This window comes from Orycteropus afer, unplaced genomic scaffold (assembly GCF_000298275.1).
Source record: "Orycteropus afer afer isolate SDZICR_OR568_19922 unplaced genomic scaffold, OryAfe1.0 scaffold00054, whole genome shotgun sequence".
Taxonomy (NCBI): Eukaryota; Metazoa; Chordata; class Mammalia; order Tubulidentata; family Orycteropodidae; genus Orycteropus; species Orycteropus afer.
Window position 1 is genome coordinate 12,121,272 of NW_006921641.1, and position 14,298 is coordinate 12,135,569.

The following is a 14,298-nucleotide window of genomic DNA, read 5'->3' on the forward strand; positions in this document are numbered from 1 at the left end:
ATAGCGACCCCTCCTTGGGTTTTCAAGGCAGTATCACTACGGAAGTAGGATTGCCCAACCTTCCTTCCGAGGAGTGGCTGGTGGGTGTGAACCGCCAGCCGTCTGGTTAGCAGGCAAGTGTCTTAGCCACTATACTACCAGAGCTCCTAGAATCTTTCTTAACCCTGTGTATTTTATTCTGTAGTGGATCTGGTTGGTGGCTACAACATTGGCACCATCAGCCATGAGAGCCGTGTGGATTGGCTGGAACTTAACGAGACTGGGCACAAGCTCCTCTTCAGGGACCGGAAACTTCGTGTGAGAAGGGTTATTAGGGCCTTAGCCATTGGCTGGTCCATAGAGAGTGTGGTACAAAAGTTACTACCAGGGATCTTGGGGGGCAAGATAAATAGGCATAATTAGAGTAGCAAAAGGCACAGAAGAGTGAACATTAGCTTTGTACCCAGTAGCACAATCCTTGCTTGATATGTTAAGTATCTTGATGGCACTGTAGTGAAAAGGGAAGATTGGGGGGGGGGGGTGGGTGTCTTCTCTTACTGTTCACAAGTCTGTGCCCTCTTGAAACCTTCTCACCCCTGTATTCCTCCTCCACATGCCTATGTGACTTTTACTTATACCCACTGCTCCAGTGCTTTTCAGCTATACTGAAGCAGGCTTAAGGACAGTGCTCCTCCTAGCCCCTAATTGATTCTGATCTCAGTATGGTATCACCAGAGAGTTCAAAATCAAGGGCAAAGAGACAATCTGGTGATTTTTACTTTCAGTGAAAGCCATATCACAAATTCCCAAACCATTTAACTTGTCTGGTGGCCTGTACAAAAATAATCCAGACTGATACCTTTGGCCCAGAATTATTCTAATAATGGAAGTCTGACCTGCAGCTAACTTAAATTCCTTATCTATGCTTTTTTTGGTCCTCTCTTATTTGGTCATACCAACTCAGCATAAACTTCAAGGTTGGCAGGTCAATAAGCTTTGAAACTCAGCATGTATCTAACACTTCACCATTAGAAAAGGGGTCAAAATCATAAGGCATCCCAATTTCTCCTTTTAATTATGCTATCTCTTCCTTCTTCAGTTGCATCTGTATGATATTGAAAGCTGCTCCAAGACAATGATCCTCAACTTCTGCTCCTACGTGCAGTGGGTCCCAGGAAGTGATGTGCTGGTAGCTCAGAACCGAAACAGCTTGTGTGTGTGGTACAACATTGAGGCACCTGAGAGAGTCACCATGTCCTCTATCAGGGTATGTTGCCACCAGGGGACCTCAGACATAGTGTCAAACTGATTAATTAGAGCCCTGAGGAGGTCAAAAGATTCCTTGATTTTCCCTGCTTATCAGCCATAATCTCTGTGATACAACTGACAAGTGATGCTTAGACCCCCTTCTCCACAGTGGACTAGGCCTAGAACCATCCTTTTTCAGATTCCTGACATTACATTGTTGTTGTTGTTGTTATGTGCCGTCGAGTCAGCCCTGACTCAGCGACCCCTCCTTGGGTTTCCGAGGCAGTATCACTACGGAAGTAGGATTGCCCAACCTTCCTTCCGAGGAGTGGCTGGTGGGTTTGAACCGCCAGCCATCTGGTTAGCAGGCAAGTGTCTTAGCCACTATGCTTACATTAGACCTTTGGAATACAAGTCTCAGTTACAATGGCCCTGGGAATTCCCTGAATCATAATGTGGAGTTCTCTTTAAGCTAGAAGATCCCTGACAGGAGAGGCAGTTCCATATCACCTCCTTATCTACTGAATCTCTCTTATAAGCCATTCAGAAGTCCTTTCCCAGATTTCAGATTAAACTCTCTCCTACCCCCACCACAAGGTCATACACCCAGTCATTTTCCAAAATCTGGGAGAAGCCTATGAAAACAGAAGAGAAGCACCTGGGTCAATCTAGGATGATTGGCGTGGGTGTGGATAGAGAATATGGTACTTTGTTTTTGTCCTTTTTTGATGCCTCTTTTTCTTTCTTTTATTGCTTCATTTTAGGCTTTGGTTAGTTTTCCTTTTTTTAAAACCCCTTTTTTTCTCTTTTTAGACTGAAGGTCATGTATTCTATTTCTATAGTAGTTATCCTTGAAAGTTAACCTTATACTTAAATTAGCTACGTCTAAAGTTAATCAGTATCTAATCCTCCCCAAACAATACAAGGGCCTTAAAAATGTTTAACTTTGATTACCTCTCCTTTGTCTTCATTGTACACCATTTTAGTTACGACTTTTTTTAATGCCTAAATTTAGACATTATTTTACACAGTCAGAATTTATTTAGGTTTACAATCATGATACCAATTTTTTTTTTTCACCTTTTTTTCTTGCATTGCTTCTGGAATTATTTTTCTTCTTAAAGACAATCATTTAGAATTTTTTTAAATGGAACTCTATTGATGATAAATGCTCTCAATTTTTGTTTACCTGAAAATGTCTATTTTGCCTTCGTACTTAAAAGATACCTGGATTCAGTACCAAATTCTAGACTGACAGTTAATTTTCCTCAGCTTTTTAAAAATATAATCCCCTTTGTTGATCAGCTTCCATTGTGGTTCTAAGAAGTCTGTCAACAGCTTTATCTGTTATAGGTTATCTCTGTTTTTTCTCTGATTGCTTTCTTTAAAAATCTTTATTGAGGAATAAATCACATAAAATACAATGCACCAGTTTTAAGGAGACACTATGATGATTTCCACCACCACCACCCCACCCCCATTCCTCCCTTCCTTCATCCCCTGGTAACCACCAATCTTCTTTGTCCCTTTTGTTTCTGTGATTTACGTATTCCAAGATATTTCATATGAGTGGGATCATACAGTATTTGTCCTTTTGTTTCTGGCTTATTTCACTGAGCATGTTTTCATAGTTCATTCATGTGGTTGTTGTTGTTGTTGTTGTTATTTGCCGTCGAGTCGGCCCCGACTCATAGCGACCCCTCCTTGGGTTTCCAAGGCAGTATCACTACGGAAGTAGGATTGCCCAACCTTCCTTCCGAGAAGTGGCTGGTGGATTTGAACCGCCAGCCTTCTGGTTAGCAGTCAAGTGCCTTAGCCACTATGCTACTATTAACATCATTTCTTTTTATAGCTGAGTAATGTAATACTCCATTAGGAGCTCTGGTGATGTAGTGCCTAAGGTATTTGACTGCTAACCAGAGGCTGGCAGTTCAAATCCACCAGCCACTCCTCGGAAGGAAAGTTGGGCAATATACTTCCATAGTGATACTGCCTTGGAAACCCAAGGAAGGGTTGCTATGAGTGAGATCCAACTCAATGGCAGTCAGTTTGGTTTGTGGAATACTCCATTGTATGTGTATACCACAATTTGATTATTCATTAATCTGTTGATGAGTGTGGTTGCATTTTAAATCTTTTTTTCTTAGGTGTTTTGAGGTTTCACTACAATGTGTCTAGATACAGATTTCTTTTTACTTATCCTATTCGGTATATATTGGCTCTCCCAACCTGCTACAGGGTCCAAGGTTTAGTCTACAGATGCTGCTCTTGCTTCAGTATAACTCTCCCATTCCTACTTGCTCACCTAAGATTTTTTCCTGCTCAAGTTTTTGCTTAGTAATCTTTTTTTCTTCTTTCTGTTGTGTCCCACCCACCCTCACCCCGAGGGAGAAGGATAGGCTAGGGGTAGGGAGCATTCTTGACAGTTTTTTCAGGTGAGCCTAGCAATGCATTAAAATTATGTCCCAGGATCAAGTTGTAATTGTAACAGGAGGATGTAGTGTGTGGTACTGCTGGAAGTTGAAGTAGATGCACAGCATGCCTCTGTGCAGTTGTACTGTCATCGCTATGAGTATATATTGCCATACATAAGGAATTTTTATCTGCTTGAAAGAGACTAAAATGTTAGAAGAACAAAGGCCACTGTAATTCCCTCAGTATGTGAATGCTAGGGTTGGGTGAGGGTCTGTATGACCTACAGTTGACTCAGTGGAAACACTAACTTAGAATTGGGGTGGGGTTGGGGAATGAACTTTTACAGGGTGATGTTGTAGGTCTGGAGCGGGCTGGGGGAAAGACCGAGGTGATGGTGACCGAAGGTGTGACTACAGTTGCCTACACACTGGATGAGGGCCTTATCGAGTTTGGAACAGCCATTGATGATGGCAACTACACACGGTGAGGAGCAGATAACCATGGGGGGTGGTGGGAGAGTCTGGCTGTGAGAGAGGAGGATGTAGGATGGGTTATAAAACTTGCCATGTCTAATAAGGGTTCTAGAAGAAAGGCCAAGCCCCTCTCCTACTTACACCCCTTAGCCGGTATTTCTCTATGACTTTCTGACCCTCGGCTCGTTCTTTATGCTTTGCTTCCTTCTTTCTCCAGGGCAACAGCCTTCTTGGAGACTCTGGAAATGACCCCAGAAACAGAGGCAATGTGGAAAACCTTGAGTAAACTGGCATTAGAGGCAAAGCAGCTACACATTGCTGAGAGGTGAGGTAGACCTGTAGAAATGAGGTGCCAGGTAGCTTGGAGAAATGACCACATGAGTATCTGTGGTAGTTAAAGTTGTATGTCAACTTGGTTGGGCCTGGTTGAGTGGCTGGGCAGCTGGTGGTAGTTATTCCCCATGATGAGACTGGCAGTCAGCTCCATGGTGGGATCTACCACAAGCAGCTAAGTAGCTGCTTTGGATACGTGGTTTGCTTCCCATATATAAGCAGCAGCTTTGGGAATGGTCTCTAACCTGTGGCACGCTTGGACCCTGCATGTAGCCGTGTCATTGCTCAGCAGCCTACTATGCTCTGCTGACCTTGGGACTTACAATGGACTTAAGTTAATGGCCTGCCGTGTGGTTTGGTAACATCAGGACTGTGCCTTTTTACTTGTCAACCTTGGGGCTTCTCAGCCTCAGCAGCCAGCGGCTCTCTGAGTGAAGAAATGCCTCTAGCTCCAGTGGGCCAGGAACAGGAGGCAGAGCTGGACCCCAAGGTTGAGGGGCTTTCACCCAGCCCCTAGAGCCTGGCACTTTGAACTTGGACTTAAAGCCTTCAAATTGTAAGAATAAAGTCCTGTTTGTTAAGGCCATCTCATTTGTGGTATATTCTCGTCAGAGCGGCACTAGGTAACCAGAACAGTATCTTACCTCTGGGCTACTCTTAACCAGTGTTAAGGCACTGCTTCCCTTTCTACTACCTACAAATATCATGTATTCTTCCATGTACAATTATTTCAGGCTTCCTCCCATCCTACATTATAAAAGAGAATGTCTTTTATTATTTTTACTTCCTCTTCTTGAACTAGGTGCTCTTTAAAAAAATTTAACATACCATTCAATCCATGCATCTGAGTAGAGAATAGGATTGTATTTAATAGGTCACACTTGGAACTCCAGACTCCTTGTGTTTAAATCCTGGCTCACCTTACCAAATTGGGTAACCCTAGAGAGATTACTTAAGCTTTGTAAACTTTGGCTTCTCAATCTTCTCTATGTGAAATGGGGATAATAATAGTATTTACCTCATAAAGTGCTAAAGAAGAATGGTAGTGGTAGTGAAGGATGAATGAGAGAATATGTACACAGAGCTTAGAGTATTATAGTGCTCAGTAAATGTTAACTGCTGGTATTTGACTAGGAATCATTCTTGATCTCTCTTTTCTCACATCCACACATCTAATCTGTCAGCAAGTCCTGAGGACTCTGTCTTCAAAATATATCCTGAATCTGTATATTTGGCCCAACTCCACAGTCTCTACCCTAGTACAGACCACCACCATCTCCTACTTGTACTATTGCAGTAACCTCTTAATTGGTCTAACTGGTACTATTGTCCCTACAATCTATGTCTCCCTGCAGTCTATTCATCCCACAGCAGCTGAGGTAATTTTTTTTCTTAAAGGAGTGTTTAAAAACATAGGTTATATCACTTTCTTGACGAGAACCTTCTGATGATACCTTACTGTTGTACTATGTCCAAACTCCTTATCAAAGCTTAAGGCCCTACATATTTGGCTTCTGCTTCCTTTTAATACTAGTTACCTACTTGCCTGTTAGTCTCCAGCCACAGTGGTATCATTTTGGTCCTTTGACTATGCCAAGCTTATTCCTGCCATAGGGTCTTTACATTAGCTGTTTCCTCTGCCTGAATAATGAGCTTACCTCATCTTTTTATGTTTTATTTTTTTGCATCCCGCTTAACCCAAGTTAATATGTGTCTACCCCCTAGTTAGTGGTTTCCTCTCCCTTCCCATCCCATGCCTATTAGCCATCTGTTTTGGTTACCTTGTGGTGCTCTAACAGAAATACCATAGGTGGATGGCTTTAAAGAAATAGGGATTTATTCTATGTTTAAACCAAAACAAAACCAAACTCACTGCCATCAAGTCTATTCTGACTTATAGTGACCCTCTTTTTGTTTCTGAAGTGGTAAATCTTTACGGAAGTAGAGTGCCCAGTCTTCCTTCCACGGAGGGGCTGGTGGATTTAAACCACCATCTTTCTGGTTAGCAGTCAAATGCCTTAGGCACTATGTCACCAGAGCTCCTTTATTCTCTGTTTAGGAGGCTAGAAGTCTGAGTTCAAAGTGCCAGCTCTAGGGGCTGGGTGAAAGCATCTGGACCTTGGGTTTCAGCTCTGGCTCTTGCTTTCGGCCCACTGAAGGTGGAGGCATCTCTGAACTCAGACAGCTGCTGGCTACTAAGGCTGATAAACCCAGGGTCAACAAGTAAAATGGCACAGTCCCCAAATTATCAAGCAACACAGCAGGCCACTAGTTCAAGTCCAGAAACACTCTCAAGATCGGTAGACAACATGGCAGGCTACTGGGATGAAGACTCAGCCAAATACAGGATCCAGATGTGCCAAAAAGCTCAGAGACCTTTCTCAAAGTTATCTTGTTACATACTGGAAAACAGACTGCATCCCTAAGGCAGCTAGCTTCTCAGAAGCTCCAGTAGATTCTACCATGGAGTTGATTACCAGTCTCATCATGGGGAATGACTACATCTAGCTGCCCAGCAACTCAAAACCAGGCCCAGCCAAGTTGACACACAGCCTTAACTACCACACCACCAAAGAATGTTTCTTTTTGTGTGAAACTCTTTTCTTGACTTTTTATACTAGTTGTCTCATACAACAACAGTTGTCCTGTGATTGACTAATTTCACTCTGATAATGTCCTCTAGATTGATCTATTATGTTTCACAGATTCATCATTGTTCTTTAACGTTGCATAGTATTACATTGTGTGTTTTGTACCATAGTTTGTTGATCCATTTTTCCATTGATGATCATGTAGGTTTCCATCTTTTTGCTTTTGTGAATAGTACTGTAATGAATACGGGTGTATATATATATCTGTTCATGTCACGGCTCTTATTTCTCTAGGATATATACCTCAAGATTGCTAGATCATAGGGTATTTTTATTTCTGGCTTTTAAAGGAAGCGCCATCCTGTTTTCCACAGTGGTTGTACCATTTTACAGTCCCACCAGAGTGTATGTGGGTTACAGTCTCTGCACATCCTTGCCAGCATTTGTTGTTTTCTATTTTGTTGACTTTTGCTGTTAGTACTGAGGTGAGATGATATCTCATCATCATTTTGATTTAATAGCTAATGACTATTTTAACTACTATGGCTGTGTAGTATGTTTTAAAATTGAGGAATATGAGGCCTTTTCATGTTGTTTGTTAACTACCTGCATATATTCTTTGTTGAAGTGTCTGTTCATGTCCTCTGCCCATTTTTAAATTGGATTGTTTCTCTTTTTGTTGTGAAGGTGTTGAAGTTGTCTGTAAATTTTAGAGATTAGCCTTTTGTCTTGTACATTATTGCCAAATATTTTTTTTCCCGGTCTGTGGGTTCTCTTTTTACTCTTTTGGATATGCCTGTCTAATTTTTAGGAGCTCCCAAGTCATCTATTTTGTCTTCTTGTGTTTGTGCATTTTTAGTTATGTTCAATAATGTAATTATGCCCTGAATTAGGACCCCTAAGTTTGTCCCAGTTTTTTCTTTGATGGTCTCTGTGGTTTTAGGTTTTATGTTCAGGTCTTTGATCCAGCTTGAGTTTGTTTTTTGTATATGGTGTAAGATACGGGTCCTGATTCATTTTTCTACAAATGGATATCCAGGCTTGCCAGCACCATTTATTAAAGATACTCTCTTTTCCCCATTTAATTAATTTTGGCCCTTTGTCAAAGATCAGCTGTCCTTAGGTTGATGGATTTACTTCCAGGTTCTCAGTTCTGTTCCATTGGTCTATATGTCTGTTACTGAACCACTATCAGGCTGTTTTAACTACTGTGGCTGTGTAGTATGTTTTAAACTTGAGGAGTGTGAGGCCTCTTACTTTGTTCTTCTTTAGTGGTGCTTTACTTATCGAGGGTTTCTTTCCTTTCCATATAAAGTTGGTGATTAGTTTTTCCATCTCTTTAAAGAAAGATGATAGTCTCTGGATTGGGATTGCATTATATTTGAGATCATTTTGGGGGGTATTGACATTTTGACATGTTAATTCTTCCTATCCATGAGCATGGTATATTCTTCTGTTTATGGAGGTCTCTTTAGTTTCTTGTACTGTTTTGTAGTTTTCTTTGTATAGGCCTTTTGTGTCTCTAGTTAGATTTATTCTGAAGTATTTCATGTTTTAGGTGGTTATTGTAAATGGCATTGCTCTCTTGATTTCCTTCTCAGAGTTCTCTTCATTAACGTAAAGGAATCCAACTGATTTTTGCATATTGATCTTGTACTCTGCCACTTTATTGAAACTTTTAATTAGTTCCAGTAATTTCTTCCTGAGTCTTTGGGATTTTTTATGTATTAGATCATATCATCTGCAAATAGAGATAGTTTTATTTACTGTCAATTAGATGCCTTTTATTTCCCATTCTTGCCTTATTGCTGTAGCTAGGACTTCGAGTAGACGACTGAATAGGAATGATGATAAAAGCATCCTTTTTGATACCCATTCATTAAGGGGATGGCTTTCAGTCTATCCCTGTTGAGAATAAGTTGGCTGTTGGTTTTGTATGTTGTTGTTGTTGTTATTTGCCGTCGAGTTGGCCCCGACTCATAGCGACCTCTCCTTGGGTTTCCGAGGCAGTATCACTACGGAAGATATGCCCTTAATTATGTTGAAGAATTCCCCTTTATTCTGTATTGTTGAGCATTTTTATCAGGAATGGTGTTGGATTTTGTCAAATGCATTTTCTGCATCACTTGATACAATCATGTAGTTCTTTTCCTTTGTTTTATTTATGTGGTGGATTATGCTGATTGTTTTTCTCATATTGAACCATTCTTGCATACCTGGTATGAATCCCACTTGGTCATGATGTATTATTTTTTCATATGTTGTTGGAGTCTATTGGCTAGGATTTTGTTAAGAAATTTTGCATCTATGCTTGTGAGAGATACTGATCTATAATTTCCTTTTTCAGTGGTATCTTTGCCTAGGAGTTTATTTAGCCCATCTTGACATGACTGTCTCATTCTTGTTTTCTGGCCTCAGCTCAAATGTTGGCTCCTCAGAGAGGCTTTCCCTGACAACCAGTAGTCTCCTCACTCACTGTCTATAATATCACACTATTTTCTTTTTCATTCTCTTAAATTATCTTTATTTGTTTAGTAATTATCTGTATCCTTCCACTGGAATGTAAATTCCATGAGGACAAAGGCCCTCATCTTTCTTTTTCATTCCTGGTGTCAAGAATAGTGTCTGGAGGACTTCCAGTAAGATGGAAGAGTAGACAGACCCTCTTCAACAAAGAAAAGAAAAACCAATTGACAGAGATAACAGAAGATAATCCTGGAGCCCTGAGCTTTGAAAGGAGCTATATAGAAGTGGATTAGGCACCAACTAATGGAAAAACCTGAACGAAAACAGTGAGGACAGAGACAGAGCTGTGGATTGTCAGCTACTCTGATGGACTCAATAGCCTGAACATTTCCAAGTGGTGTTGGGACCTGAGAATTGACCTAAAGATCAGCCCAGGTCACCAAACGGCTGCAGGGATGACTACACTGGTGGCCTATGATTAGGAAGGGAAACAGCAAGAAGGGAGACAACCTGAGCTGTTGACATTCTGCTGTCTGGAAGGTGCAGCCATTTTGGATATTTAAAATGACCGAGATTGCAGCCGTTTTGATTGTTTATAAGAAGTGGCCATTTTGGATATTTAAAGTGACAGAGTTGCAGCCAGTTTGAATCTTTACAAGTGGAAACTATTTTGGATTTTAAAGTGACAGCATTCTCATTTGGATCCCAGGAACTTAAGAATAGGCTCTGTTTGCCAAGGTCAGCAGGGACATATGAGAGGCTGAAACAGGAGACAGGTGGTGAGTGTATAAGTGCTGTGAACTAGTGAATAGAGGAGCACAGCACAGTACCCTGCTTGCATAGATAACATACAAAAAAAACAAAGAAAACGAAAATTGTGGATAAGTCACTCCAACATACAATCACCAATTAAATATAAACACAAAAACGTCATAATGCCTCGGAGACAACAGAGCATCACAGTCCACACAAAGAAGCAAGATATAGCAGGAGAAACAAGAGACCCAGCATACAGACCCAAAACACATCCCTGAGGAAGATGCAGCATTGGAACTCCCCGATAAGGAATTCAAAAGAATTATATTTTGGTCTCTTCAACAAATTGAGAAACAGATTAAGGAAAACATAGAGAAAACCCTACAATTTCGAAATACAATACAAGAACAAAATGACAAATGAAAAATTAGAAATGATACAAAATCTACATACAGAAATCCAGAAGATTAATACTAAATTTCTAGAAATAGCTAAGACATTGAATGGGCAAAGGAGCAGAATTAAATCAATGGAAGACAGAATTAGAGAGACTGAAGGCAAATACCTGAACACTTCTTTGGAAAGGGATCAGTCAGGAAAAAGATCAAAACAAAATGAAGAAACCCTAAGGTTCATGTGAGATACCATCAAAAGGAATTACCTGCATTTCATCAGAATTCCAGAACAGGAAGAGACAAATAAAACCACAGAAAAAATTGTCAAAGATTTGTTGGAAGATAATTTTCCTGGTGTGATGAAAGATGAGAATATATCCATTCAGGAAGTTCAACAAATCCCAAACAGGATAGACCCCAAAAGAAAATCACCCAGACATATTATCATCAAATTCACCAAAACCAAAAGCAAAGAATCATGAGAGCAGCCCAGGAAAAATGAAAAGTTACCTACAAGAGCCAACCAACAAGACTAAGCTTGGATTACTCGACAGAAACCATGCAGGTGAGAAGACAATGGGATGGTATATATAAAACCCTGAAAGAGAAAAATTACCAACCAAGAATTATGTACCCAGCAAAATAGTCCCTCAAATATGACGGTGAAATTAGGACATTTCCAGATAAGCAGACATTAAGGGAATTTGTTAAAACTAGACCAACCTTACAAGAGATGCTAAAGGGAGCCTTTTGGACAGAGAAGCAACAACAGCCAACAACAACTGACATTAACACACATGATGACATAACCCAGAAACCAACCCAGCTATGGAAGTATCCAAAGTAAATAAGCATACAAGATTGTAAACAGGGAACCAGAGACATCAATTGACAAATGAGCACAACTACAGACAAAAAAGAGGGAAAAAACTGTCGTTACAGAACTTCTAGATAGTCAGGAAGTCAAGACAACTACAAGATAGAACGGACTGTTCTAAACTTGGAAAGAAAATTATAAATCACAGGGTAACCTCAAAGAAAAATGATAAACCTTCACATGAAAATAAAAAAGAGGACCAGCACAAATATTTAGCAAATACTAAAACAATAGCAATGAAGGAAGTGATGACATGATTCATAAACAAAATGACCTCAGCATAGAAAATTGTATGGAACAAAGAAATCAACACCATGAAAAAGCACATGACAAAAATGACAGCAACAAGTTCATATTTGCCAATAATTACATATCTGGGTAGGGACTTACCTCTGAGATTTATAGAAAACTCCAGTGCCTCAACACTAAAGGAATTAACAATCCAATTGAAACATGGGCAGAAGACATGAATAAACACTACACCAAGGTGGATATTCAGATGGCCAGCTAATACATGAAGAGATGCTCACAATCATTGGCCATCAGACAGATGCAAATCAAAACAACAATGAGATACCGTCTCACTCCATCACTGATGGCCAGGTTCAACCAGACAGAAAATAACAAATGCTTGTGGGGATGTGGAGAGATTGGGACTCTCATACACTGCTGGTGGGATTGTGAAGTGATACAGCCACTGTGGAAAGCAATACGGTGGAATTGGACATACCATTTGACCCAGCAATCCCATTACTAGGTATATATCCTAGAGAGGTGAGAGCCAGGACAGGAACAGATACATGCACACTCATGTTCATCGCAGCACTATTTACAATAGCAAAAAGATGGAAACAACCTACATGCCCATCAGCAGAAGAATGGATGACCAAACTATGGTATATACACATAATGGAATGCTATGCAGCACTAAAGAATAATGTAGAATTATGTATGTCTAAATGGAGAGTGTATCCAAGATCATATACAGGGTTGGCAGAATATGGCCCTCTCGAAGAGTATGAAGGGATGGACACTGGGAGGAGGTAGCTATGGGGAGGAAGTGGGAGGGGATCTGCTGCATTGTAGATTTTGGTCGATGACATGAGACAAGGTGTATGTGAACTGCTGTATGAGAAGTGAATTTACTCTGTGAATTCACCCAAAATCCAAAAAAAAAAAAAAAAAAAAGAATAATGTAGAGTCTGTAAAACATCACATAATATGGATGAACTTGGGGGACATTATGCTGAGTGACATAATTCAATCACAGAAGGACAAATACAGTTATTAGTTCGTTGTTGTGGAGGGTTAAGGAAAGGTTTATATATGGAGGGAAAGTTTCTTTGTTGGTTTCCAGGGTGGGAGGGGAGGAGAAGGAACACTGCAACAACAAAAAAAATGCATTGACCCATGTCACTGTAGTTTTGTGTATTTCACTGTACATAAATTATATTTCAATAAAATACATCAAAATTTTTTTTTAAAAGAATAGTGTCTGGAGGAGCAGTGTCTTTTCTCCTTTCCTTCATGTACTCCCCCAGTTTGCAAATTGTTATTAAATTATAAAACAATCAAATATTATTGTTTGAGCTAATTTAAAGGTTTATTTTTAATAATTGTGACTAGCTTACTTGGGCCACTTGTCTTTAGAGGCCAAATGATTTCCCTATATGCATACAGAATAACTGCTCAGAATAAACCTCATGTTTTGATTTAAAAAAAGGAAAAAGGAACAATGTCTGGCATATAATAGATGTGCCTAAGGCACTTGACTGCTAACCAGAAGGCTGGCGGTTCAAACCCACCAGCCACTCCTCTGAAGGAAGATTGGGCAATCTACTGTAGTGATCAACCTCAGAAACCCAAGGAGGGGTTGCTATGAGTCAGGTCCGATTCAACAGCACATAACAACAACATATATATATATATATATGTATATGTTGATTCAATGAATTAATAATGATCTTATAATAATAATATTACTAATATTACTTCCATACTGTAGGTGCTTTTCTGCTTTGGGCCATGTAGCAAAAGCCCGATTCCTGCATGAGACTAATGAAATTGCAGATCAAGTGTCTCGGGAATATGCAAGTATTATCCTCCTCATTCTCTCAGTCTCCCAGCTGAGATTTCTCTTACTGCTCAGTCCCATGACTCCTAGCTCCCTAACCATCCATCGTTTCCTCTACGCTGCCCATCCCACCTCACCCTTACCCTCAAGTGAGACCATTTTGAACTTGCTTGCTAAACCTCAAGCTGCTAAGTCCCATGATTATTTTCAGCTTCCCAAGCCCCTGATCCTTTAGTTTCCATATTCCCGTAGGTCTTCCTGTCTTTTAGCCTATATAGTCAGAATGGCTACAACTTCCATTTTCTATGCAGGGTGGAGAAGGAACAGACTTTTATCAGGTCCGAGCACGTCTAGCCATGCTGGAAAAGAACTACAAACTAGCTGAAATGATCTTCTTGGAGCAGGTAACGGGAGAAGAGGAACAGGATGGAAAATGGGATCTGAGGGAAAAAAAAGAAGGCAACCTTGGGAAGAAATAACTATCTATTCTTCCAGAGGTTTGGGAAGAACTTTTAGAAAGGTTTCTGTGGTTAATTTCACTCCTTCCTTAATTCCTTCCTCTTGTGCTGTTGTTGTTGTTATGTGCTGTCGTTGTTGTTATGTGCTGTCGAGTCAAACCCGACTCATAGCGACCCCTCCTTGGGTTTCTGAGGCAGTATCACTACGGAAGTAGGATTGCCCAACCTTCCTT

At 40.3% G+C, this 14,298-nt stretch overlaps 1 protein-coding gene across 1 annotated transcript in view; it reads left to right on the forward strand.

Moving 5' to 3' along the window:
• IFT172 (intraflagellar transport 172) overlaps nucleotides 1-14,298 on the forward strand; it is a 52,745-nt gene that overhangs the window by 21,603 nt on the left and 16,844 nt on the right. Inside the window, exons 15-20 of the mRNA XM_007938835.2 lie at nucleotides 185-297; nucleotides 1,079-1,246; nucleotides 3,989-4,125; nucleotides 4,333-4,440; nucleotides 13,539-13,623; nucleotides 13,919-14,011. Coding sequence (XP_007937026.1) covers nucleotides 185-297; nucleotides 1,079-1,246; nucleotides 3,989-4,125; nucleotides 4,333-4,440; nucleotides 13,539-13,623; nucleotides 13,919-14,011 — 704 coding nt within the window. The remainder of the gene's footprint in view (nucleotides 1-184; nucleotides 298-1,078; nucleotides 1,247-3,988; nucleotides 4,126-4,332; nucleotides 4,441-13,538; nucleotides 13,624-13,918; nucleotides 14,012-14,298) is intronic.